The following is a 24,916-nucleotide window of genomic DNA, read 5'->3' as shown; positions in this document are numbered from 1 at the left end:
GAGAAATTTTGTAAGCTTATATTCCTATTACATGAAAATTTCAAACAATTTTGGCCACAACTGATGTGCCACACATCCACATACGTCCTTTCTCAACGATCTTGTACAACCAACAGCCCCAGGCCAAAAAGCTACCATCTGACATTTCAAAATTCACAAAAATGCACATTCATGTTATAACTAAAACTGCATGTCCAAACATTTTATGTTTTTAGTGCTGCACAGTGGACAGTGATATGGGACTTACTTCGCTGTAGAAACGCCAGACTCTCTGATCTGTGTGCAACTTCAGAGTGGAGAGGGAAAAATGTACCTATTTACTCCCTTGAACGTGTTTGTTTTTTTACCTACTAAACAGGATGTGTTGAAGGTATTATTCTTCGTCTTTCATCTCAAAAATCTGCTGCAGAAAGCCACCTTTTGCTAGTGGAAGCATATGGATAAGATACTGTTAGAAACTACATGCAGGTATAGGTCTTGATGTATCAAAGAATGATTTATAGGTGATTGACAGAATGTGTCCTAGTCGGTGTGACGTACCATGAGATTTGGTATAATTTACACAGGAAGAACAACGGGTATGTTCTATCACATAAGGAACATAATTGCTCACAAAGTTAACATTTATTAACAACACTGTTGGTACAAGAAACTAATCACAGAAATGTCACGCAGAACCCATCGCTGGGGCAGTTGCTTAAAAACGCAGTAAACAATCCACCTCTGACCCGACCACTGCATTCACTATGCCCATGTCCTATGTGAGTGACAGAAGCAACTTCAGATACAATTTTGATATGTTGAGTGCATTCCATAAGCAGAAATTTATGACATGAAATGAACTGTATGCAAAATCTACGTAGTGTGTTTTTACCTCTGCAAACTCTTAAAAATTTCATGCTGTCTTATACATAGTTTCATGTAACACAGTAACTATGATGAATAACAAGAGGAAAGATAGTCCTTAATCAAGCAATGTATCAGTTTCTTAGAGGCGAAAGAATCAAGTCTGTCCTGTGCTGTTAGTCACTTCTGTTGCTTATGTAGGACGTAGTGTTGACAGCACACAACAGCTTCAGGAGAGAGAACACTACCACAGGTACAGCTAAGGAAGTGTAGATTGACAACATCTGTGCCACTGCTGGTTATCCATTCTAACTAGCGACATTTGAATTCAAAGTGTTTGAATCTCATTGCTGTAGCACATGTGATGGATGGCAACAGTTATGTCTTCTCAGTGAAGTGCTGGAGCTGACGTGCTGGCTGCTATGAAGAACTTAACATCTAGTTTTAAGAAAACTGTTTGGCGTAAAAAATTTGATTCTTTTGCATCTTTTCAGCTTGATACCTTTGTTCGATAAGGGACTGAATTTCTTTTTGTTGTTAGACATAGTTGCTGTGGTGCATGAAAGTACGTAAATGGCTGCACAAAATTTTTGTTTTCAGAAGTAAAAATGCATTGTGTAGAAGTTGTTTATAGTTGATTTTAGGCCATACATTAATGCATATAAAATGTAGCAAACATATCGAAATTGTATTTAAAGTTGAGAGCAGAATGATATGTCATTTCTTTCTCTGATATTGGTTTTTATACCCAGCATACTGGTTGTGTGTGGCATGCCCAATTCCTACTATGCACATAGAGAAGCAGGTGGTTGTAAAAACGGCTCAAGATATCGAAACTAGGTTTTTTGCAAATGACAGCATGCAAATACTTCGTCATATGATTAACACTTAAAAGGTTTTGGTCAAATGTTTGAGCTGGTTGAAAACAAGACTCTCCATAAATTACACAATGGGTTTTTATCCGAATTTTCATAGCCAAATGAAGACTGAGAAGTAGACTAATGCTATAGAAATCAAGCTCCGTGAAGTCTAGCTTTGCAAACAAATATTTAATTATTTGAATGTAGTTGGGCAATTAAGGAAAATATGTGAGTTGAGGGAAAACAAATATTTTGTGAACAGTTGCTGATAGTTTATTGTAAGTGAAGTTTCAAAAAGTTCATTCTTCAAGGCATAGCTATTTTATGCATAAAATGACATATTGGTGTGATATTTGTCAAAAAGGCTTCTTTTGAATCAAGTACTCAATTTGGGACATTTTGAGAACATGACGCGCTAGGAAGACCTTGAGGTGTCGGTAAGATCACGCTTTCTGAGTAAAGCTTGAAAATAAGAAAAAAAATTAAAAAAATTGTCAAATGTTTTGTGAAATGATTTGCCTAAAAGAAGTAAAATAGATGAGAGAAATGTTTGACGGGGCTTTGAATATTTATTATGTTTAGGCAAATCATTTCACAAAACATTTTACTTTCTTATAAAATAACTATGCTCTGTTTATGCTAACTATTTAGCTAAATTGAAACAGTTGGCATTAACATTGACTGCTGATGAATTATGTTCCCAATCCAACAATCAAATATTAGTAAAATTTTGTGGGTATTCAATGTGTTTTATTAGGAATTTAATATGTGATATACTGGGACAGGTATCTGAAGGGGCTGATTTCAGACCAGCTCAGCCGCTGAGGCGTTGAGGTCTATCTTGAAACTGGTGTGGAGACTGAGAAGGATGATGGGGATTGAGTAGTCCATGTTGTGTTGTGGCAAAGTAGAGCTGCTTTCAGAGTGCAGTGTTATCACTCGATTATACCATTGCTGACAGTCTGGCGTGTGGTGGTGTAGTGACAAAGAGTGCCACAGAATTGGACTAGCTCATTGAATAGCTGGGACTCAAATTGCAATCTGCGATCCATGATGCTGTGGAGTGGAAGTCCAGAGCGAACAATCAATTTACTCACAAATGCTTGTGCCACAGTTTCAGCTGATATGTCAGGAATAGGTGTCACCTCTGACTAGCAAGTGAAAAGACTGATAATATTTAAAAGATACTGCTGCTGTCAGAGATAGGAAGGGACTGACAGTACGGTGTAAGAAAACGGTTGGCATTCAGAACATTTCCAGTCATCTCAGAATGTTATCTTTGAACATGGTATCTCCGTTGGGGAAGAAACATTTTACTGTTGGGTGGACATGATCAGCCAAAAGACTCACATAATGTGTGGCAGTAATGTGACCTTGCAGAGTAACCATCTGGTTCATGGAGTACCTCAGTATGGGTACCAAAACCACCATTGAACCCCTGCTATGTTTCATTATTGGGGCATAAACTCGGCCAGAAGTTGGAAACAATTTGAAACAAGATTCAGCTGACCAAATGACATTCTTCTGTCGTTCCATAGTCCAGGTTTTCCTGTTATGGTAATTTGCATTACTTATGCATGGTTCTAGCCTTCAGAATAACGGATCGCTTCATAGATGGCAAGCAGCCTCCTGTCAAAGCACTCCATTGGCATTCTGTAGGTGTAAGTTTCCTTGTAAAGGAGGTAAAGGTTGCCTGGAACTACTGAAGTGTTGATGCAAGGCTGCACCTCAAGTATGCTGGTTGGGATTGAACACCGGTACCAAGTGGGCATCATGTGCTGGGCGAGACAGAAATGCAGCATCAGCAAAACTGTTTTTGGCAGCAGTGAAGGTGGCATCCATTTGGTTTGTCCAAGGAACCAAATTGTTGCCATTAGTCTTAGGATCAGCAAGAGCACCTGTTAGTGGCTCTTGAATGGAGGCTCTACTGGGGAGATGACAATAGTAGAAGTTCATTATTCTGAGTTTCAGAAAGTTCATGGACACTGAATTTCCTGAATAGCCTGAAAGTTTTCATGGAGGGATGCCCTCTGCACAAATGTGGTGGCCCTGGAAGGTCTTGTGGGAGGCAACAAGATGCATTTGGAGTGATTAATGATGGCCCCAAAATTGTTTAGCTGTTGAAATGCTTTGACATGTTCATGCTGTTGCTGCAGTGAAGAGAGAAAAACCAGTATGTTTTCAAGATAGGCGAAGCAAAAGGGTAGGTCATGTAGCTCACTCTTGATGAATTGCTGCCTTGTCTCTGCAGCATTTCGGAGACCAGATGTCGTGTCAAGTGATCCAAGAATCCAAAGGGCATGGTGATGGTTGCGTTCGGGATGTCTTCCATGCCAATGGTATCTGCATACATGCCTTCATGCAGTCAAGGATGGTGAATACTAAAATGCTGCTGAGGGCATGGTTGATGTTGTGAAGGTTTGGAACCTGATATCTGTCCAGAATGGTGCATGCATTAAAAGCACAATAGTCACCTCATGGTCACCAGGTGGTACCCTTCTCCGGTATGAACTGGAGAGGAGAGGACCAGGGGCTGTCCAAATGGCAAATCGTGCCAACCTGAAGCATGACCCAAAGTTCAGCTTTATCAGCAGGTCGCTCCATTACGAGGAGTCATGGTTTTCTGAAAGCTGGAGGATAAGGCATGGTGCAGATGTGATGGACTGTGCTGTGCTGCACTTCCTAGGTCCCAGGTGTGTTTGTGGGATGGCTACGAAATACGTGAGAAGTTCCTGGTACTGGCATGTGTCAACGGCATGGGTGAGCTTCAGCACAAAGTTTTGCGCAACATGACGGAATTCAACAGCTGAACAACAGAAAACCTTGTCGATGAGATGAGAACTGGCACTGTCATGGAGGAGGCAGAAGTGTGCTAAGAAATTACAGAAACGTGCTAAGAAATTGGCACCGAAGATTGGTTCTGTGAAGTATGTGGTGGTGAAGGTGTGGTGCAAACCTAGGTCCAGTTCTATTGGGTAGACACCATAGATGGTGATGAAGTTGTTGGCAGCTGACAGCCGAAATGGTGTTGCTGGTTGACACTGTACTGGTTGTTATCTATCTCATTTCTTAGATAACTGAAAAATTGTGGAATCTTAAGTGGGGTATTGTGGTATGACCACACTCTCACCACGTGTTTTTGAATGAGAATAATACGACTAGTTCCAGCATAATTTCAGCACGCCTTATTTTTTAGTAGCTGCTGAAAGATTACACACAGCAGATCTCGTTTGTCTAGGGGGTTCTCGAAGTTTTGTCTGCAAAATAATCATTCCAACAAGTGTGGCCTGGGTTTTTCTTCTTGTTTGAAATAAACACCACTGGATCTGAAATACTTTCAGCCAAAATTTTTATTTATTCATGCTTTTTGTTAGTAACTACACCATTTTCACTATGAACATTGATACTCTAAATCAATTATACTGCACTTGTCGCATAAACATGTCCATCTCCCTCCAATACAGACGAAGAAATGGCAGGCAAGCCAACATGTGCCCGGAAGTTGCAGACATTCAGGCATTCTAGATTCTTTGGTCTACTGACCTTAATAAACTCCAAATATATATATATATATATTAAAAACAAAGATTCCAAGACTTACCAAGCGGGAAAGCGCCGGCAGACAGGCACATGAACAAAACACACAAACACACACACAGAATTACGAGCTTTCGCAACTGGCAGTTGCTTCGTCAGGAAGGAAGGAAGGAGAGGGAAAAATGAAAGGATGTGGGTTTTAAGGGAGAGGGTAAGGAGTCATTCCAATCCCGGGAGCGGAAAGACTTCCCTTAGGGGAAAAAAAGGACAGATGTACACTCGCACACACACACACACACACACACACACACACACACACACACACACACACATATCCATCCGCACATACACATATATACACATACATACACACACACACACACACACACACACATATATATATATATATATATATATATATATATATATATATATATATATATATATATATATATATAATAGAAAGAAACTTCCACATGGGAAAAATATATTAAAAACAAAGAATCCAAGACTTACCAAGCGGGAAAGCGCTGGCAGACTGGCACAATGAACAAAACACACAAACACACACACAGAATTACTAGCTTTCGCAACCGATGGTTGCTTCTTCAGGAAGGAGAGGGAAAGACGAAACCCATTACATGCAGTCTCCCATCCTTCATCAAAGACACCAATCACTTTCTCGAACGCCTGGAATCCGTACCCAGACTGTTACCCCCGGAAACCATCCTTGTAACCATTAATGCCACTTCCCTATACACGAATATCCCGCACGTCCAGGGCCTCGCTGCAATGGAGCACTACCTTTCATGCCGATCACCTGCCACCCTACCTAAAACCTCTTTCCTCGTCACCTTAGCCAGCTTCATCCTGACCCACAACTTCTTCACTTTTGAAGGCCAGACATACCAACAATTAAAGGGAACAGCCATGGGTACCAGGATGGCCCCCTCGTATGCCAACCTATTTATGGGTCGCTTAGAGGAAGCCTTCTTGGTTACCCAAGCCTGCCAACCCAAAGTTTGGTACAGATTTACTGATGACATCATCATGATCTGGACTCACAGTGAAGAAAAACTCCAGAATTTCCTCTCCAACCTCAACTAGTTTGGTTCCATCAGATTCACCTGGTCCTACTCCAGATCCCATGCCACTTTCCTAGACGTTGACCTCCATCTGTCCAATGGCCAGCTTCACACATCCGTCCACATCAAACCCAACAACAAGCAACAGTACCTCCATTATGACAGCTGCCACCCATTCCATATCAAACGGTCCCTTCCCTACAGCCTAGGCCTTCGTGGCAAACGAATCTGCTCCAGTCCTGAATCCCTCGACCATTACACCAACAACCTGAAAACAGCTTTCGCCTCCCGCAACTACCCTCCCAACCTGGTACAGAAGCAGATAACCAGAGCCACTTCCTCATCCCCTCAAACCCAGAACCTCTCACAGAAGAACCCCAAAAGTGCCCCACTTGTGACAGAATACTTCCCGGGACTGGATCAGACCTTGAATGTGGCTCGAGCAGGGATACGACTTCCTAAAATCCTGCCCCGAAATGAGATCCATCCTTCATGAAATCCTCCCCACTCCACCAAGAGTGTCTTTCCGCAGTCCACCTAACCTTCGTAACCTCTTGGTTCATCCCTATGAAATCCCCAAACCACCTTCCCTACCCTCTGGCTCCTACCCTTGCAACCGCCCCCGGTGTAAAACCTGTCCTATGCACCCTCCCACCACCACCTACTCCAGTCCTGTAACCCGGAAGGTGTACACGATCAAAGGGAGAGCCACGTGTGAAAGCACCCACGTGATTTACCAACTGACCTGCCTGCACTGTGACGCTTTCTATGTGGGAATGACCAGCAACAAACTGTCCATTCGCATGAATGGACACAGGCAGACAGTGTTTGTTGGTAATGAGGATCACCCTGTGGCTAAACATGCCTTGGTGCATGGCCAGCACATCTTGGCACAGTGTTACACCGTCCGAGTTATCTGGATACTTCCCACCAACACCAACCTATCCGAACTCCGGAGATGGGAACTCACCCTTCAGTATATCCTCTCTTCTCGATATCCGCCAGGCCTCAACCTCCGCTAATTTCAAGTTGCCGCCGCTCATACCTCACCTGTCTTTCAACAACTTCTTTGCCTCTGTACTTCCGCCTCGACTGACATCTCTGCCCTTACTCTTTGCCTAAATATGTCTGCTTGTGTCTGTGTGAGTGGGAGTGGGGGTGGGGGTGGGGGTGGGGGTGGGGGTGGGGGTGGGGGTGGGAACCTGTCCTTTTTTTCCCCCTAAGGGAAGTCTTTCCGCTCCCGGGATTGGAATGACTCCTTACCATCTCCCTTAAAACCCACATCCTTTCGTCTTTCCCTCTCCTTCCTGAAGAAGCAACCATCGGTTGCGAAAGCTAGTAATTCTGTGTTTGTGTGTTTTGTTCATTGTGCCTGTCTGCCAGCGCTTTCCCGCTTGGTAAGTCTTGGAATCTTTCTTTTTAATATATTTTTCCCATGTGGAAGTTTCTTCATATATACATATACACTCCTGGAAATGGAAAAAAGAACACATTGACACTGGTGTGTCAGACCCACCATAATTGCTCCGGACACTGCGAGAGGGCTGTACAAGCAATGATCACACGCACGGCACAGCGGACACACCAAGAACCACGGTGTTGGCGGTCGAATGGCGCTAGCTGCGCAGCATTTGTGCACCGCCGCCGTCAGTGTCGGCCAGTTTGCCGTGGCATACGGAGCTCCATCGCAGTCTTTAACACTGGTAGCATGCCGCGACAGCGTGGACGTGAACCGTATGTGCAGTTGACGGACTTTGAGCGAGGGCGTATAGTGGGCATGCGGGAGGCCGGGTGGACGTACCGCCGAATTGCTCAACACGTGGGGCGTGAGGTCTCCACAGTACATCGATGTTGTCGCCAGTGGTCGGCGGAAGGTGCACGTGCCCATCGACCTGGGACCGGACCGCAGCGACGCACGGATGCACGCCAAGACCGTAGGATCCTACGCAGTGCCATAGGGGACAACACCGCCACTTCTCAGCAAATTAGGGACACTGTTGCTCCTGGGGTATCGGCGAGGACCATTCGCAACTGTCTCCATGAAGCTGGGCTACGGTCCCGCGCACCGTTAGGCCGTCTTCCGCTCACGCCTCAACATCTTTCAGCCCGCCTCCAGTGGTGTCGCGACAGGCGTGAATGGAGGGACGAATGGAGACGTGTCGTCTTCAGCGATGAGTCGCTTCTGCCTTGGTGCCAATGATGGTCGTATGCGTGTTTGGCGCCGTGCAGGTGAGCGCCACAATCAGTACTGCATACGACCGAGGCACACAGGGCCAACACCCGGCATCATGGTGCGGGGAGCGATCTCCTACACTGGCCGTACACCTCTGGTGATCGTCGAGGGGACACTGAATAGTGCACGGTACATCCAAACCGCCATTGAACCCATCGTTCTACCATTCCTAGACCGTCAAGGGAACTTGCTTTTCCAACAGGACAATGCACATCCACATGTATCCTGTGGCACCCAACGTGCTCTAGAAGGTGTAAGTCAACTACCCTGGCCAGCAAGTTCTCCGGATCTGTCCCCCATTGAGCATGTTTGGGACTGGATGAAGAGTCGTCTCACGCATTCTGCACGTCCAGCACGAACGCTGGTCCAACTGAGGCGCCAGGTGGAAATGACATGGCAAGCCGTTCCACAGGACTACATCCAGCATCTCTATGATCGTCTCCATGGGAGAATAGCAGCCTGCATTGCTGCGAAAGGTGGATATACACTGTACTAGTGCCGACATTGTGCATGCTCCGTTGCCTGTGTCTATGTGCCTGTGGTTCTGTCAGTGTGATCATGTGATGTATCTGACCCCAGGAATGTGTCAATAAAGTTTCCCCTTCCTGGGACAATGAATTCACGTTCTTATTTCAATTTCCAGGAGTGTATATATATAAATATACAGCATTTAACATCTTAAATGAGTCCATTATTTATCATAAAAGAAAATATTCACAATTAAATAAATTAAACATGTTTTCTGGCATCATAATGAAATTACCTTAACTCTTTACTGTGGGCATAGTACTTTTCGCATGAGATGAACTTTGTCTCCGACAGTTCATTACATTACAACACCCAGAGATCTGTTCACCAGGGTAGACATCCAGATTAGAGATGGTCAGTAAGGAAATGCTGGCCAGACCATCTACATGAGATCGACAGGCATGTGGATGCACCATGACAACCATGTTTGCTCACTGGCATATGCCATCGGCATTTGATTGGTTGCATGTTGGGTGACAATGGGAAGCTTGCTCTCCAAATGTGAAGTGATTCCAGCACATAGTGTATTTGACTTTGCTGCAGCATCATTCAAGAAGTGTGCTGATAAGGGTGTGTGGCAGTGTGGAAATAGCAGCTGGCTGGGCACAAAGTGGGTTCCAGTGTGTTGCATTCCACTGTGTGGTGAATGGTGTAGCTATTGTGTCAGAGGCAGAGTTGGTTAGGCTGGTAGCAGCAACATGTGCTAGACCAGAACACAGGGCTGCAGTGAGTGTTTAGACCACAGTGTCAGCGAGGGGCACTAGTTACTGCAGTGAAAGTGTCTGCTGAATTGTGAGGATGGCATGTGCCTGGTCAGGCAGCCAGTTCAGGCAAAGCAAAGCACACACAGCAGCTTGTCTATAACTTTGCCGCTCTTGGCTGTGCTGCTAAAGTGGCACAGGAACTGTGACAGAATACTGATGTCAGTGTCATTGCCAGTAATCAGCTAATGTACTCTCATAGCTGGGGCCACAGAGAGGCAGCATACGAGCTTCCTCTTGAGGTGCTGGAAAGCCTCATGGTTGGTGGCACATAGATGCCAAGTGCAATGGAAGCTGGCCTCGACGTACTTGAACTATTGGGCTGGTCCTGTAGGCGAGAAAGGTAGTATGGAGACGGCAATATGGGAGACCATGGGTGGCAGCTCGCTGGACATTGATCAGGCAACAATGTCAGCAGTGGTGGTGCAGTAAGTGGGAAGCACTTAGTTGGAGGTAATTATGATGTACGTCGACAAGCGGTCTAATTGGTCTTTGCCAGTCATGTATCACCACTTCAGGATAATTTATAGAGGAAGTGAAACAAGAGATGTTCTAGCACAAAAGATAGAATTGCTCACTAAGTTTACAAATATTGGTACATGTAACTAGAAACACCTATGACAGGGGGGCGACCACTTAGCCACTGTAAAGGGCCCATCGCAGGAGAGTGCACTGAAGAATACCGTGGACAATGCGTTGCTCAGGTGATGGCTGCTCTCCTGATATATCCTGTCAAACAAATGACCACTAATGAAAAACACACAATCTGTTGCTCAGATAACCACTGAAACCACAACATGTACTGTTGCATAAGCAAACAATGCTACACTACACAATCTGTCACTCAGGTGGCCACTGAAATTGCAACAAATCCTGTCCCACAAGTGACCAGTTAAATCACTACACCATCACAGCACCCGCAACAAACCACTACACTCTGTCTTGGGTCCATGTTAGTACACATTATATGCAGGTCTAATAAAGCTGCAGCAGCGGAGGCACATCTGAAACCTCTGGTCTGCAATCCTGCTGGACCCCTTTAAAATGGGCACGTGGGATTAAAATGCTGTTGAAATAAATTGGACATCAAATTTGCAGCCTCTGTCATTGGGGTCCCATTATGTTTTTATGTGGGCTGGCATGTCCACATACTTGCAACACCACGCAGTGACCGATGCTAAAAGCTCTCAGTTGGACTTTTCTAGCAGTGACATCTTTTGGCCTACACTGTAAGTTCATAACTTTTCCAGCAGAGTGAAGTACTGTGCTGACTGAACTGTGCAGTACTGGTTGCTGTCGCTACAAGCTGCTGCTGCAACCTGGTCAGATGGTGACTACTGAATGCTGTTGTGTTCTTCTGACCTTCAATCTGATGACTGGTTTGATGCATCTCTCCATGCTGCTCTATCCTGTGCAAGCCACTTCATCTCCAAATAATTGCAACCTACATCTTTTTGAAACTGCTTACTGTTTTTCTCTCTTGATCTCCCTCTATGGTTTTTACCACTCATATGTACCTCCAACACTAAATTTGTGATCCCTTGATGTCTTAGAATGTGTTCTATATGACACCTTCTTTTGATAAAGTTGCGTCACTAGTTTCTTGTCTCCGCAGTTTTCTTCAGTACTTCCTCATAAGTTACATGATCTACCCATCTAATCTTCTGTACCACTACATTTGAAAAGCTTCTTTTATCTTCTTGTCTAATAGCATTCATGTTTCACTTCTGTACATGGCTGCACTTCAGACAAATGCCTTCAGAAAAGAGCCCCTAACACTTAAATCTATATTTGATCTTAAAAAATTTCTTTACTTCAGAAACTCTCTGCTTGCCATTGCCAGTCTATAATTTACATCCTGTCGACTTTGGCCATCAGCCATTATTTTTCTGCCCAAATAACAAAACTCAACTGCTACTTTAAATGTCTCATTACCTGATCTAATTCTCCTAGCATCACCTGATTTAATTCAACTGCATTCCATTATCCTTGTTTTGCTTTTGTTGAGGTTCATCTTATAGCCTCCTTTCAATACACTGTCCATTCTGTTCAACTGCTCTTGCAGACACTTCGCTTTCTGTGACAGAATTACGGTGTAATCGGCAAACCTCCAAGTTTTAGTTTCTTCTCTCTAAGCTTTAATTCCAACTCCAAATTTTTCTTATAGTTTCACTTAGTGCTTGCTGCTCAGTATACAGATTGGAGAACATTGGGGTTGTGTTACAACTCTGTCTCAATCACTTCTCAACCACTGCTACCCTTTAATGGCCTTTGACTTTTACAACTGTCATCTAGTTTCTGTATAAATTGTAAATAGCCTTTTGATCAATGTGTTTTACTCCTGCTACCTTCAGAATTTTTACGATAGTATTCCAGTCAACATTGTCAAAATATTTCTTTACCTTATAACGATATGTTTACGTAGTGTGTATACATAAACAAACATTATAAACGTCCCCGTTTGTAGTCGCTAATTATAACAATATGTTTCTTTTGTGCTGCAACATATAGCTATAATCAGCAGTGGAAATATATTTGCAAACGCCGACCGTGTGCGGCTGCCTCTTGTTGGATCGTCTATCAGTCGGAAGTTGCATTGCAGAGGAGAGTAAATGCCTATTCAAAATATAATTACTTTTGGATAGCTCAACATGAATTTCCTAAGGGACCGTAGTTTATCATGCATTTACCAGTAGAATGTGGTGCGGAGAAAATATTTCGCCGCATACAACTTCCGTCCGATTTCGACGAAAGAATTTGTGACTGTGAACTCTCTATTTGGCAAAAATATAAAGAAAATTAAATAACTTCATGAAGGAGTGAGACATAGATTCTACACTAAATAAATAGTCCATACACCAATTCCATTTAAACCTGAATTTATGGCAATTAATAGAACAACTTGCACTGCAATGAGAAATTTAACATGGATGCCGTTTTGACTGGCACTTCTCTTCTGGTAACGACAATAATTCCTTTGACGTTTCCACATACACGTCGCGCAATAAATTTACTGCTATGCAGTATTGCACTTTTAGTATTGCACTTTACTTTACACTAAAATAATAATACTTTTAACGATAATAATACGCCGGCAAGACATGCGCGTCCAACACAAGTTACAAGAGACAAGAGAAGAATGAGTAACTGTTCATCGAGAATATCCCGTACACAAAAAAGAAAATGTGTAAAAGTGTTCTTCTGTCCGTTTTTCGCACCGCGGTTTTCAAAGTCAATAACCACTGCATCTCTGACGGCGCTTCGACAATAAACAAGTTACGCCACAGGTCGTTCACCTTTTACATTCTCGCAACATTATTTGCTAACTGTAGCTGTTGCTGAGCGACTGCTCGATTAGTGAATGATTTGAAATGATAAGGCAGTCACATAATGTTACAACCTATAAACATAGGTTTGCCTTTCTTTAACCTATCTTCTAAGAGAAGTTGTAGGTTCAGTAGCACCTTGCATGTTTCTACTTTTTTCCAGAATCCCAACTGATCTTCCCTAGGGTTGGCTTCTATCAGTTTCTCCAATCTTTTTTGAAGAATTTGTGTTACCATTTTGCAACCATTGTGACTCATTAAACTGATAGTTTTGTAATATCCACATCTGTCAGCAGCTGCTTTCTTTGCAGTTGGAAATACTACATTCTTCGTGAAGTCTGGAGATATTTCGCCTGTCTCATACATCTTGTGCACCAGATGGAATAGTTTCGTTTTGCTTGTCTCTCCCTAAATTATAAGTACTTATGATGGAATGTCTCCTACTCCAGGGGTCTTGTTTTGACTTATGTCATTGTTTGCTCTGTCAAATTATTTTTGCTGTATCTCATATCTCCCATCTCATCTTCATTTACATTCTCTACCCTTTCTATAATATTGCTTTAAGTTCATGCCCCCTGTAGAGACATTCTGCATACTCCTTCCATCTTTCAGCTTTGCCTCATTTGCTTAGTACTTTTCCATCTGAGCTCTAGATATTCATGCAGCTGCTTCTCTGTTCTCCAAAGGCTCCTGCTCCCCCCCCCCCCCCTCTCTCTCTCTCTCTCCCCCCCCCCCCCCTGCAGTTTTTTCATGTATATCTTTCCCATAGTGAAGTGTGCTTCTAAATCCTTACATAGTCCTCGAGCCATTCCTGCTTAGTAATTTTATGCTTCATATTAATCTTATTTTTTAGATGTTTGTTTTCCCTTTCATCTTCTTCTTTTGCTGTCTTTTTATATTTTCTCCTTCCATCATTTAAATTCAGTATCTCCTGTGATATCCAAGGATTTCTACGAGGCCTTGTCTTTTTATGTATTTGATCATCTGCTGCCTTCACTAACTCATCTCCCAAAGCTACCCATACCGTGTTTCTTTCCCCTGTGGTAGGCAATCATTGCCTAATGGTCTTCCTGAAACTCTCAACAACATGTCGCCCTTTCAACATATGTAGGCTCCATCAACTTAATTTCCTAACCTTTTGCAATGACTTCAGTTTTAATCCACACTTCAGAACCAATAAATTATGGTCGAAGTCCGCATCTGCCCCTGTAAAAGTTTTTCAATTTAAAATCTGGGTCCAAAACATGTACGAGGGCGTTTGAAAAGTTCTCGGAATCATCACGAGAGGTCATCACTAGCACAACAAGTTGTTCATGTGATATTCATTTGACTCTTACCTGTAAACATGTGCCACATCAGAGAGCTGTGGTGGTGATTTGGTTCTGTTGTTGTTCCCATGTAGCGATTTGCGAAGATCGAAAAAATCGAGATGCGAGCAGTGATTAAGTACTTCGTAAAGAAAGGTATGAAAGCAAAGGACATTCCTTCTGATTTCCAGAATACACTGGGGGACTCTGTTCCTTCATATTCAGCTGTTGCCAAATGGATAAATGAATTTAAATTTGGTCAGGAGAGCTTAGATGATGATCCGCGCAGTGGTCGCCCAAGATGTCACTACTCCAGAAATCATTGCAAAAGTGCACAAAATAGTCATGGAGGATCACTGGTAGCAAGTGCGTGAAATTGCTCACGCTTGCTAGATGTCGTCTGAAAGTGTATATTACATTTTAACTGAAGAATTAGAAGTAAAAAAGTTATCTGCAAGATGGGGTGCCACAACTCTTGACGCTGGATCAAAACGCGTGAGAATGGGAACAATGTTTGGTCCGTTTTAGGAGAAACGAACAAGATTTTTTTGCACCAGTTTGTGGCCACAGGGGTGCACTACTATACCTCAGAAACAAAACAGTCAAAGTAGTGGAAACATGTTGATTCTCTGCCACTCAAGAAAGCAAAGACAATTCCTTTGGTGGGAAAGGTCATTGCATCAGTGTTCTAGGATGTGAAGGGGATTCTGTTTATATATCCCCCCACTGGGCAAACAATTACTGGAGAATACTATGCTAATCTCCTGGACTAATTGCAACAAAAGATAAGCGCAAAAAGGCCAGACAGTGTGCACCCGCACTCGTGTGCTATTGTCATGGCAAAATTAAACGAACTAAGGTATGAATTGTTGCCACACCTGCATTCTTCACCTGATAGGCTCTGTCAGGCTTTCATCTCTTTCCAAAACTCAGTTTTTCTTTGTGGACTAAGATCACTTCAAATGTTCAAACAAAGAATTGATAGCCGGAGTTGACAACTATTTTGCAGGCCTGGAGGAAACTCATTTTCGAGATGGGATCAAGGCACTGGAACATCGTTGGACCAAGTACATTAATCTACAAGGAGACTACATTGACAAATAAAAATAGTTTCAGTGACGGAAGTACTTTTTTCTGTTTTGTTCAGAACTTTTCAAACCACCCTCATATCTTACTATTTTGTAATCAATGTGAAACCTTCTGGTGTTTCCATGTCTCTTCTATGTATTCAGCCTCCTTTCGTGATTATTAAACCTAATGTCAGTGATGATCAAATTATACTCTGTGCGAAATTGTAACAGGTGGATTCTACTTTCGCTCCGTTTCCCCAGTCCAAATTCACCTATTATTTTTCCTTCTCTTCCTTTTCCTGCTATCGAACTCCAGTCTTCCATTACAATTAAATTTTTGTCAACCTTACCTATCTGATAAATTTCTTTTACTTCTTTGAACATTTTTTCAGTCTCATCATCATCTACAGAGCTAGTTGGCATATGAACTTGTACTACTGTGAAGGGTTTTCGGCTTAAGATCTGACTTCACTACAATAATGGGTTCACTATGTTGTTCATAGAAGCTTACCAGCATTCCTAATTTCTTACTTGTTATTAAACCCTTACATTATTTTGCATTTACAACCCTGTATTCAATTCAGCAGAAGTCCCATTAGTCCTGCCACTGAACTTCACCAGTTCCCACTATATTAAGCTTCAGCCTACTCATTTCCCTTTTTAAATTTTCTAACTACCTGCCAGATCAAGGGATTTAGCATTCCACGTTCTGACCTGTAGAATCCCAGTTTCATTCTCCCTATGAATTAGTCCCCACACAGAGATCGAAATGGGGACTATTTTACCCTGGAACATTTTACCCAAGAGAATGCCATCATTTATCCATACAGTAGAGCTGCATGCCCTCGAGAAAAAGTACAGCAGTAGTTTCCCTTTGCTTTAAACTGTTTGTGTACCGTGTGCTATTTTGTCTAAAACTGACATGGTGAGACCGGTTTCGAACTGGCAGGTTCATCATCAGAAGGCTGTTCACATGATTTGCAAGTTACAAATTACATTATTGTCAGTTTGTGATTTTTATTCTTCCACTGTGGCAAAATATTTTTGGTGTGTTGGTGCCGTCGGAAATTCTGCGCTATTATGTTGCTAAGTTGCAGGACACACACACACACACACACACACACACACACACACACACACACACACACACACACACACCAAAAAGAATTTGCCACCAAAAATATTTCGCCACAGTGGAAGGATAAAAATCGAAAACTGATGATGTAAATTGTATCATGCAAATCATGTGAACAGCTGTCTGATGATGAACGTGCCTGTTCAAAACCAGTTACGACACTATTTACCTAAATAAATAGCAGTATTAATAGTGGCTGGTTGCTGTCTTCTTCTTCTTAGTAAGAATTAACCTACATTAATTGTTTGTATAGCAGCAAAGTAAGGTCATTTTGGTTGATGTTAGCTGTCCAGATTGGTCAGTGACCCAAACTGTTGCCCTTTCATATTATTCGCTGACGTTCTGACAGCAGCAGTTTACTTCATAGTTGGTCCATCCTGCCAATTTCTCCAGTGTAAAATTACAATCACTCTACATTATAGCAAATGTGCCCATCTGCGCCTGGACTTCGGCTGCACTGTCTAGCCTGCCAAACCCAAGGATGTTAGCCATGCCATTCACAATCCTTCCTCTCACCTTCATTTTGTCCTCTTCTTCATATCATTATGTCACTAGTCACTGTCTGATTTATGAATCAGTCACAGATAAATGCTCATGACATTTTCATGGAGAGTCTTAGGAAAATAGCTTGTATGGAGAAAAGTAGTACACAACTTGCTGTCATCATCATCTTCAGTCTGTTTGTACGCTCTCACACTAACTCACTCTGACTCTCACACTCTTAGTTATTTAGTCATATTATGCCATACATTTTGTTCTTCCTTGATTTCATGCAGTGCATCTTCATTATTTACCTTATCTTCCTGTCCAGTCTTCAGCATTCTTCAGTGGAATCACATTTCATAACCTTCAGTTTTCAGTTCTCTTTTTGTCTGTAGTGTTTATCATACATGTTTCACTTCTGTACAAGGCTATGCTCAAGGCAAATACCTGCAGAAAAGTCTTTATACCATTTAGATTTATATTCTATGTTAACAATTTCTCTTCTTCTGATTAGCTCTTCTTGCCGTTATCGGTCACTATATATGCTCTCTACTTTGACCATTGACATTTGTTTTGGCAACGAAATACCAAAACCCACCTGTTTTTGTTATCTCATTTCCTAATCGAATTCCCTCAGAGTCACAATTTAATTACAGTTACCCTTGTTTTACTTTCGTTGATGTTCATCCTATAACCTCTTTTTCAAGATGCTACCCATTTCACTTCCATGTTCTTTGCTCTCTCTGACAGATTACAGTGGCATTGGCAAACCTGCAAGGTTTAATTCTTGTGTGTGAACTTTAATATTTTTTTTCGGGGTTTTCATTGTTGCTTGTGCATTGTACAGATTGAATAACATTGGAGATAGGCAGCAACCCAGTTTCACTCCCTTCTCAACTGTGCTTCTCTTTCATGTTTTTGACTCTTACAACTGCAGTAAGATTGATGTAAAAGTTCTAAATAACTTTTCACTCCTAATATTTTATACTTGATACTTTATCAAAAGCTTTTTCCCCAATTCGCAAATGCTGTAAACGTAGGTTCGCTTTTCTTTACTAAGGTAAGAGGGGGTCATTATTATAGATTATGTTCACATATAATGGATGTCGTTTTCAGGAGAAACAAAACTGGCATTCTATGGATCGGAGCATGGAATGTCAGATCCCTTAATCGGGCAGGTAGGTTAGAAAATTTAAAAAGGGAAATGGATAGGTTAAAGTTAGATATAGTGGGAATTAGTGAAGTTCGGTGGCAGGAGGAACAAGACTTCTGGTCAGGTGACTACAGGGTTATAAACACACAATCAAATAGGGGTAATGCAGGAATAGGTTTAATAATGAATAGGAAAATAGGAATGCGGGTAAGCTACTACAAACAGCATAGTGAACGCATTATTGTGGCCAAGATAGATACGAAGCCCACACCTACTACAGTAGTACAAGTTTATATGCCAACTAGCTCTGCAGATGACGAAGAAATTGAAGAAATGTACGATGAAATAAAAGAAATTATTCAGATAGTGAAGGGAGACCACAATTTAATAGTAATGAGTGACTGGAATTCGAGTGTAGGAAAAGGGAGAGAAGGAAACGTAGTAGGTGAATATGGATTGGGGCTAAGAAATGAAAGAGGAAGCCGCCTAGTAGAATTTTGCACAGAGCACAACTTAATCATAGTTAACACATGGTTTAAGAATCATGAAAGAAGGTTGTATACATGGAAGAACCCTGGAGATACTAAAAGGTATCAGATAGATTATATAATGGTAAGACAGAGATTTAGGAACCAGGTTTTAAGTTGTAAGACATTTCCAGGGGCAGATGTGGACTCTGACCACAATCTATTGGTTATGACCTGTAGATTAAAACTGAAGAAACTGCAAAAAGGTGGGAAATTAAGGAGATGGGACCTGGATAAACTGAAAGAACCAGAGGTTGTACAGAGTTTCAGGGAGAGCATAAGGGAACAATTGACAGGAATAGGGGAAAGAAATACAGTAGAAGAAGAATGGGCAGCTCTGAGGGATGAAGTAGTGAAGGTAGCAGAGGATAAAGTAGGTAAAAAGACGAGGAATGCTAGAAATCCTTGGGTAACAGAAGAAATATTGAATTTAATTGATGAAAGGAGAAAATATAAAAATGCAGTAAATGAAGCAGGCAAAAAGGAATACAAATGTCTCAAAAATGACATCGACAGGAAGTGCAAAATGACTAAGCAGGCATGGCTAGAGGACAAATGTAAGGATGTAGAAGCTTATCTCACTAGGGGTAAGATAGATACTGCCTACAGGAAAATTAAAGAGACCTTTGGAGAGAAGAGAACCACGTGTATGAATATCAAGAGCTCAGATGGCAGCCCAGTTCTAAGCAAAGAAGGGAAGGCAGAAAGGTGGAAGGAGTATATGGAAGGTTTATACAAGGGCGATGTACTTGAGGACAACATTATGGAAATGGAAGAGGATGTAGATGAAGACGAAATTGGAGATACGATACTGCGTGAAGAGTTTGACAGGGCACTGAAAGACCTGAGTCGAAACAAGGCCCCCCGGAGTAGACAACATTCCATTAGAACTACTGACGGCCATGGGAGAGCCAGTCATGACAAAACTCTACCAGCTGGTGAGCAAGATGTATGAGACAGGTGAAATACCCTCAGACTTAAAGAAGAATATAATAATTCCAATCCCAAAGAAAGCAGGTGTTGACAGATGTGAAAATTACCGAAATATCAGTTTAATAAGTCACAGCTGCAAAATACTAACGCGAATTCTTTACAGACGAATGGAAAAACTGGTAGATGCGGACCTCGGGGAGGATCAGTTTGGATTCCGTAGAAATGTTGGAACACGTGAGGCAATACTGACCTTACGAGTTATCTTAGACGAAAGATTAAGAAAAGGCAAACCTACGTTTCTAGCATTTGTAGACTTAGAGAAAGCTTTTGACAATGTTGACTGGAATACTCTCTTTCAAATTCTAAAGGTGGCAAGGGTAAAATACAGGGAGCGAAAGGCTATTTATAATTTGTACAGAAAGCAGATGGCAGTTACAAGAGTCGAGGGGCATGAAAGGAAAGCAGTGGTTGGGAAGGGAGTGAGACAGGGTTGTAGCCTCTCCCCAATGTTATTCAATCTGTATATTGAGCAAGCAGTAAAGGAAACAAAAGAAAAATTTGGAGTAGGTATTAAAATCCATGGAGAAGAAGTAAAAACTTTGAGGTTCGCCGATGACATTGTAATTCTGTCAGAGACGGCAAAGGACTTGGAAGAGCAGTTGAATGGAATGGACAGTGTCTTGAAAGGAGGATATAAGATGAACATCAACAAAAGCAAAACGAGGGTAATGGAATATAGTCAAATTAAATCGGGTGATGCTGAGGGAATTAGATTAGGAAATGAGACACTTAAAGTAGTAAAGGAGTTTTGCTATTTGGGGAGCAAAATAACTGATGATGGTCGAAGTAGAGAGGATATAAAATGTAGAATAGCAATTGCAAGGAAAGCGTTTCTGAAGAAGAGAAATTTGTTAACATCGAATATAGATTTATGTATCAGGAAGACGTTTCTGAAAGTATTTGTTTGGAGTGTAGCCATGTGTGGAAGTGAAACATGGACGATAACTAGTTAGGACAAGAAGAGAATAGAAGCTTTCGAAATGTGGTGCTACAGAAGAATACTGAAGGTAAGGTGGATAGATCACGTAACTAATGAGGAGGTATTAAATTGGATTGGGGAGAAGAGAAGTTTGTGGCACAATTTGACCAGAAGAAGGGATCGGTTGGTAGGACATGTTCTGAGGCATCAAGGGATCACCAATTTAGTATTGGAGGGCAGCGTGGAGGGTAAAAATCGTAGAGGGAGACCAAGAGATGACTACACTAAGCAGATTCAGGAGGATGTAGGTTGCAGTAGGTACTGGGAGATGAAGAAGCTTGCACAGGATAGAGTAGCATGGAGAGCTGCATCAAACCAGTCTCAGGACTGAAGACAACAACAACAACAATAATGTACTTGATTTTCACATAATCTTAGCTGTAAAAGTTGTACTTTTGTAGCAGTGACATCACATTTCTAAAAAATGATCTGACAGGCCATACTCTGAAATTTCCAACATTAGTAGAAGCTGCACCTCTGAAATAAATTGCCATCCACAAATACACTCCTGGAAATTGAAATAAGAACACCGTGAATTCATTGTCCCAGGAAGGGGAAACTTTATTGACACATTCCTGGGGTCAGATACATCACATGATCACACTGACAGAACCACAGGCACATAGACACAGGCAACAGAGCATGCACAATGTCGTCACTAGTACAGTGTATATCCACCTTCCGCAGCAATGCAGGCTGCTATGCTCCCATGGAGACGATCGTAGAGATGCTGGATGTAGTCCTGTGGAACGGCTTGCCATGCGATTTCCACCTGGCGCCTCAGTTGGACCAGTGTTCGTGCTGGACGTGCAGACCGCGTGAGACGACGCTTCATCCAGTCCCAAACATGCTCAATGGGGGACAGATCCGGAGATCTTGCTGGCCAGGGTAGTTGACTTACACCTTCTAGAGCACGTTGGGTGGCACGGGATACATGCGGACGTGCATTGTCCTGTTGGAACAGGAAGTTCCCTTGCCGGTCTTGGAATGGTAGAACGATGGGTTCGATGACAGTTTGGATGTACCGTGCACTATTCAGTGTCCCCTCGACGATCGCCAGAGGTGTACGGCCAGTGTAGGAGATCGCTCCCCACACCATGATGCCGGGTGTTGGCCCTGTGTGCCTCGGTTGTATGCAGTCCTGATTGTGGCGCTCACCTGCACGGCGCCAAACACGCATACGACCATCATTGGCACCAAGGCAGAAGCGACTCTCATCGCTGAAGACGACACGTCTCCATTCGTCCCTCCATTCACGCCTGTCGCGACACCACTGGAGGCGGGCTGCACGATGTTGGGGCGTGAGCGGAAGATGGCCCAATGGTGTGCGGGACCGTAGCCCAGCTTCATGGAGATGGTTGCGAATGGTCCTCGCCGATACCCCAGGAGCAACAGTGTCCCTAATTTTCTGGGAAGTGGCGGTGCAGTCCCCTACGGCACTGCGTAGGATCCTACGGTCTTGGCGTGCATCCGTGCGTCGCTGCGGTCCGGTCCCAGGTCGACGGGCACGTGCACCTTCCGCCGACCACTGGCGACAACATCGATATACTGTGGAGACCTCACGCCCCATGTGTTGAGCAATTCGGCGGTACGTCCACCCGGCCTCCCGCATGCCCACTATACGCCCTCGCTCAAAGACCGTCAACTGCACATACGGTTCACGACCATGCTGTCGCGGCATGCTACCAGTGTTAAAGACTGCGATGGAGCTCCGTATGCCACGGCAAACTGGCTGACACTGATGGCGGCGGTGTACAAATGCTGCGCAGCTAGCGCCATTCGACAGCCAACACCGCGGTTCCTGGTGTGTCCGCTGTGCCGTGCGTGTGATCATTGCTTGTACAGCCCTCTCGCAGTGTCTGGAGCAAGTATGGTGGGTCTGACACACCGGTGTCAATGTGTTCTTTTTTCCATTTCCAGGAGTGTATAACATTTTATGATTCGGAATGTTTTTGCTTTTACATTCAATGAGCCAATGACAGGCCCCAGAACTCTAGACCATACAAGTGTGTTACTTTTTCTCTGGAAGAAAAACATCTTCATTTCTGCAGAGTATACTTCGATTATGGGGAAATTGTTGGCTGAGGCACTGTTATGGAGAGAGATTTCATTTGGGCAGTGGAAAATAATTTTGATTATTAAAAGTAATAATACATGTAGTTATGTAGAAAAATTTGAAGCATTCGTTGTTTCTGAACTGCAGTCCCTATAAACTGCAGGGGGAGGGATTAGGACACTTGGTTTCTATACATTAGAGCATGTGCACACACGTGCACATGAAGAGATTCTCCTCCCATAGAAACTAAAAGGCAAATGAGACATGTTAAATTGGTCAAGAGTGGAAGTAGAAAGTTAATTTTAATGAGAGGTACATGGGGAAAGGCTGAAGGTGTTGCACTGATGGGTAAATAGTGCACTAATGAGTGTCTCCACAACATTATCAGACATTTATTATTGAAAGCATTTGTGTACTTTGTTACTAAGCTAAGAAATTTATGTTTTGCTTGTCTATCACGGGTGTGTATTTTGTTTCTGAAGTGAAATATTAGATTCCATCTGAAAAACCAGAGGAGTTTTTTTATATTTGTCACTCAGCTTTGTCAATTCTTTGCCAGAGGTTTTCGAAACAATAATAATGTAGTCACTCTTTAAACATTCATATGTTTTCTTGTATTCTCATGAATGAGCTTAGTTGTATGTGCTTCTAAATTACTGAATCAGCCTTGAGATTTATTAGTACTGAATAATTATAGACACCCCTCCCCCCCGCAACTGTTAAATGTCATTTATGCTGTGAACTTCTCATAACCCTATATAACACACAACAGGCTTAGTTCTTTACTTATTATTATGCATAAATTTTATTTTCTGTGTAAAATGGACTAAGAAAAATAATTTACATTCCATCTCACTTTGTTCCCAGCAAGGTGAGTGGTAATCAGATGTTTTACGTTTTGTGAATTGTGTCTGGATTACTTGCTTTAAAGTTTCTGGCCTGGAACTGATAATTTTAATGTTACTAAGATTTCTGGTGTGCATATCTTTTTATTGTTAGTTTCTCCCGTACTGCCAAAGTTGCGTGTAATCACAGTAAGAGGCTATTATTTTAATTTCACTGCATTAATTTCTTTTCCTTTTTAAGAAAATTATGATGTTGATATGAGGGCAGTATTGAGCAACATTCTGTCCTCTTCCTCCTCCACTTATGCCTATAGATATATATAGTGTGTCAATAATACTAGTAATAATGAACTGGTCTTGCTTGGGGATTTTTAACTGTCAATTCTTAGCATTGGCATATTTTTGTTGTTTCAGCTGGGATAAATACATTTCGTCTAGGTCATCAGAAGAGACCAGTGTATGCTCAACCACCCGGACTTTCATGGTCTCCGGTTTCTGCACCTCCTGTGACTACAAATACTTCACCATTACCGCCATTTACACAGTCAGTCACACATTCAGCTCAAATATTTCAGCCTATTCATATACATGAGAAAATGGCTACTCCAAACGAACCTCAGCCGGTTGCAGCCTCTGTTGGATCTGTTCAGTATCAGTCTCCAATTACTAACGGTTCTGGAGCACCTACTGTTTCGCCACAGTCATTTACTGGACAAGTATGTAACTTGAATATAGTTATTTTGTTTATCTTTCTACTGATACTTCTTCATCAATACTTATTGCCTTGAACTACTATGGGAACAACAATAGACTATGAAAGTAAATTTACAGTGAGAAATGAACCAAAACTGTTGCTTCACCTGTAAACAGGAAGTAATACATTTTGTCCATTGTCATACAATGTTCTTTTTCAGTGACAGTAGCAAATCTTGTTCGATAAAAGAGTCAAGCAAGTAACTAATTTTAAAATGAAGCAGCAAGTAAGAAATGTCACTGTACCAAATCAGAGTTTTCATTAACGTTTCATGCAGTCTTGATGTGGATTAATACAGTTTACGAGATGCTTTTTCATTACAATGAAACTCATTGCAAATTGGGTAGATTTGTTAATAATTTAATTTATGGTGCAATAAATGCTTTCAATTATTATTTCATTTAATGATCTGCAGTCACTTATCCACATTGATGGCAC

At 42.2% G+C, this 24,916-nt stretch overlaps 1 protein-coding gene across 2 annotated transcripts in view; it reads left to right on the top strand.

Annotated features, from left to right (window-relative positions):
* The window catches only part of LOC126365914 (phospholipase DDHD2), a 213,888-nt gene that overhangs the window by 104,601 nt on the left and 84,371 nt on the right, over positions 1 to 24,916 (top strand). For both annotated transcript variants that reach the window (XM_050008651.1, XM_050008652.1), the window contains exon 3: positions 24,139 to 24,440. In XM_050008651.1, the coding sequence (XP_049864608.1) occupies positions 24,139 to 24,440 (302 nt within the window). The remainder of the gene's footprint in view (positions 1 to 24,138; positions 24,441 to 24,916) is intronic.

This window comes from Schistocerca gregaria, chromosome 4 (assembly GCF_023897955.1).
Source record: "Schistocerca gregaria isolate iqSchGreg1 chromosome 4, iqSchGreg1.2, whole genome shotgun sequence".
Taxonomy (NCBI): domain Eukaryota; kingdom Metazoa; phylum Arthropoda; class Insecta; order Orthoptera; family Acrididae; genus Schistocerca; species Schistocerca gregaria.
Note: the sequence above shows the minus strand (reverse complement) of the source record. Positions and strands in the feature narration are given on the sequence as shown.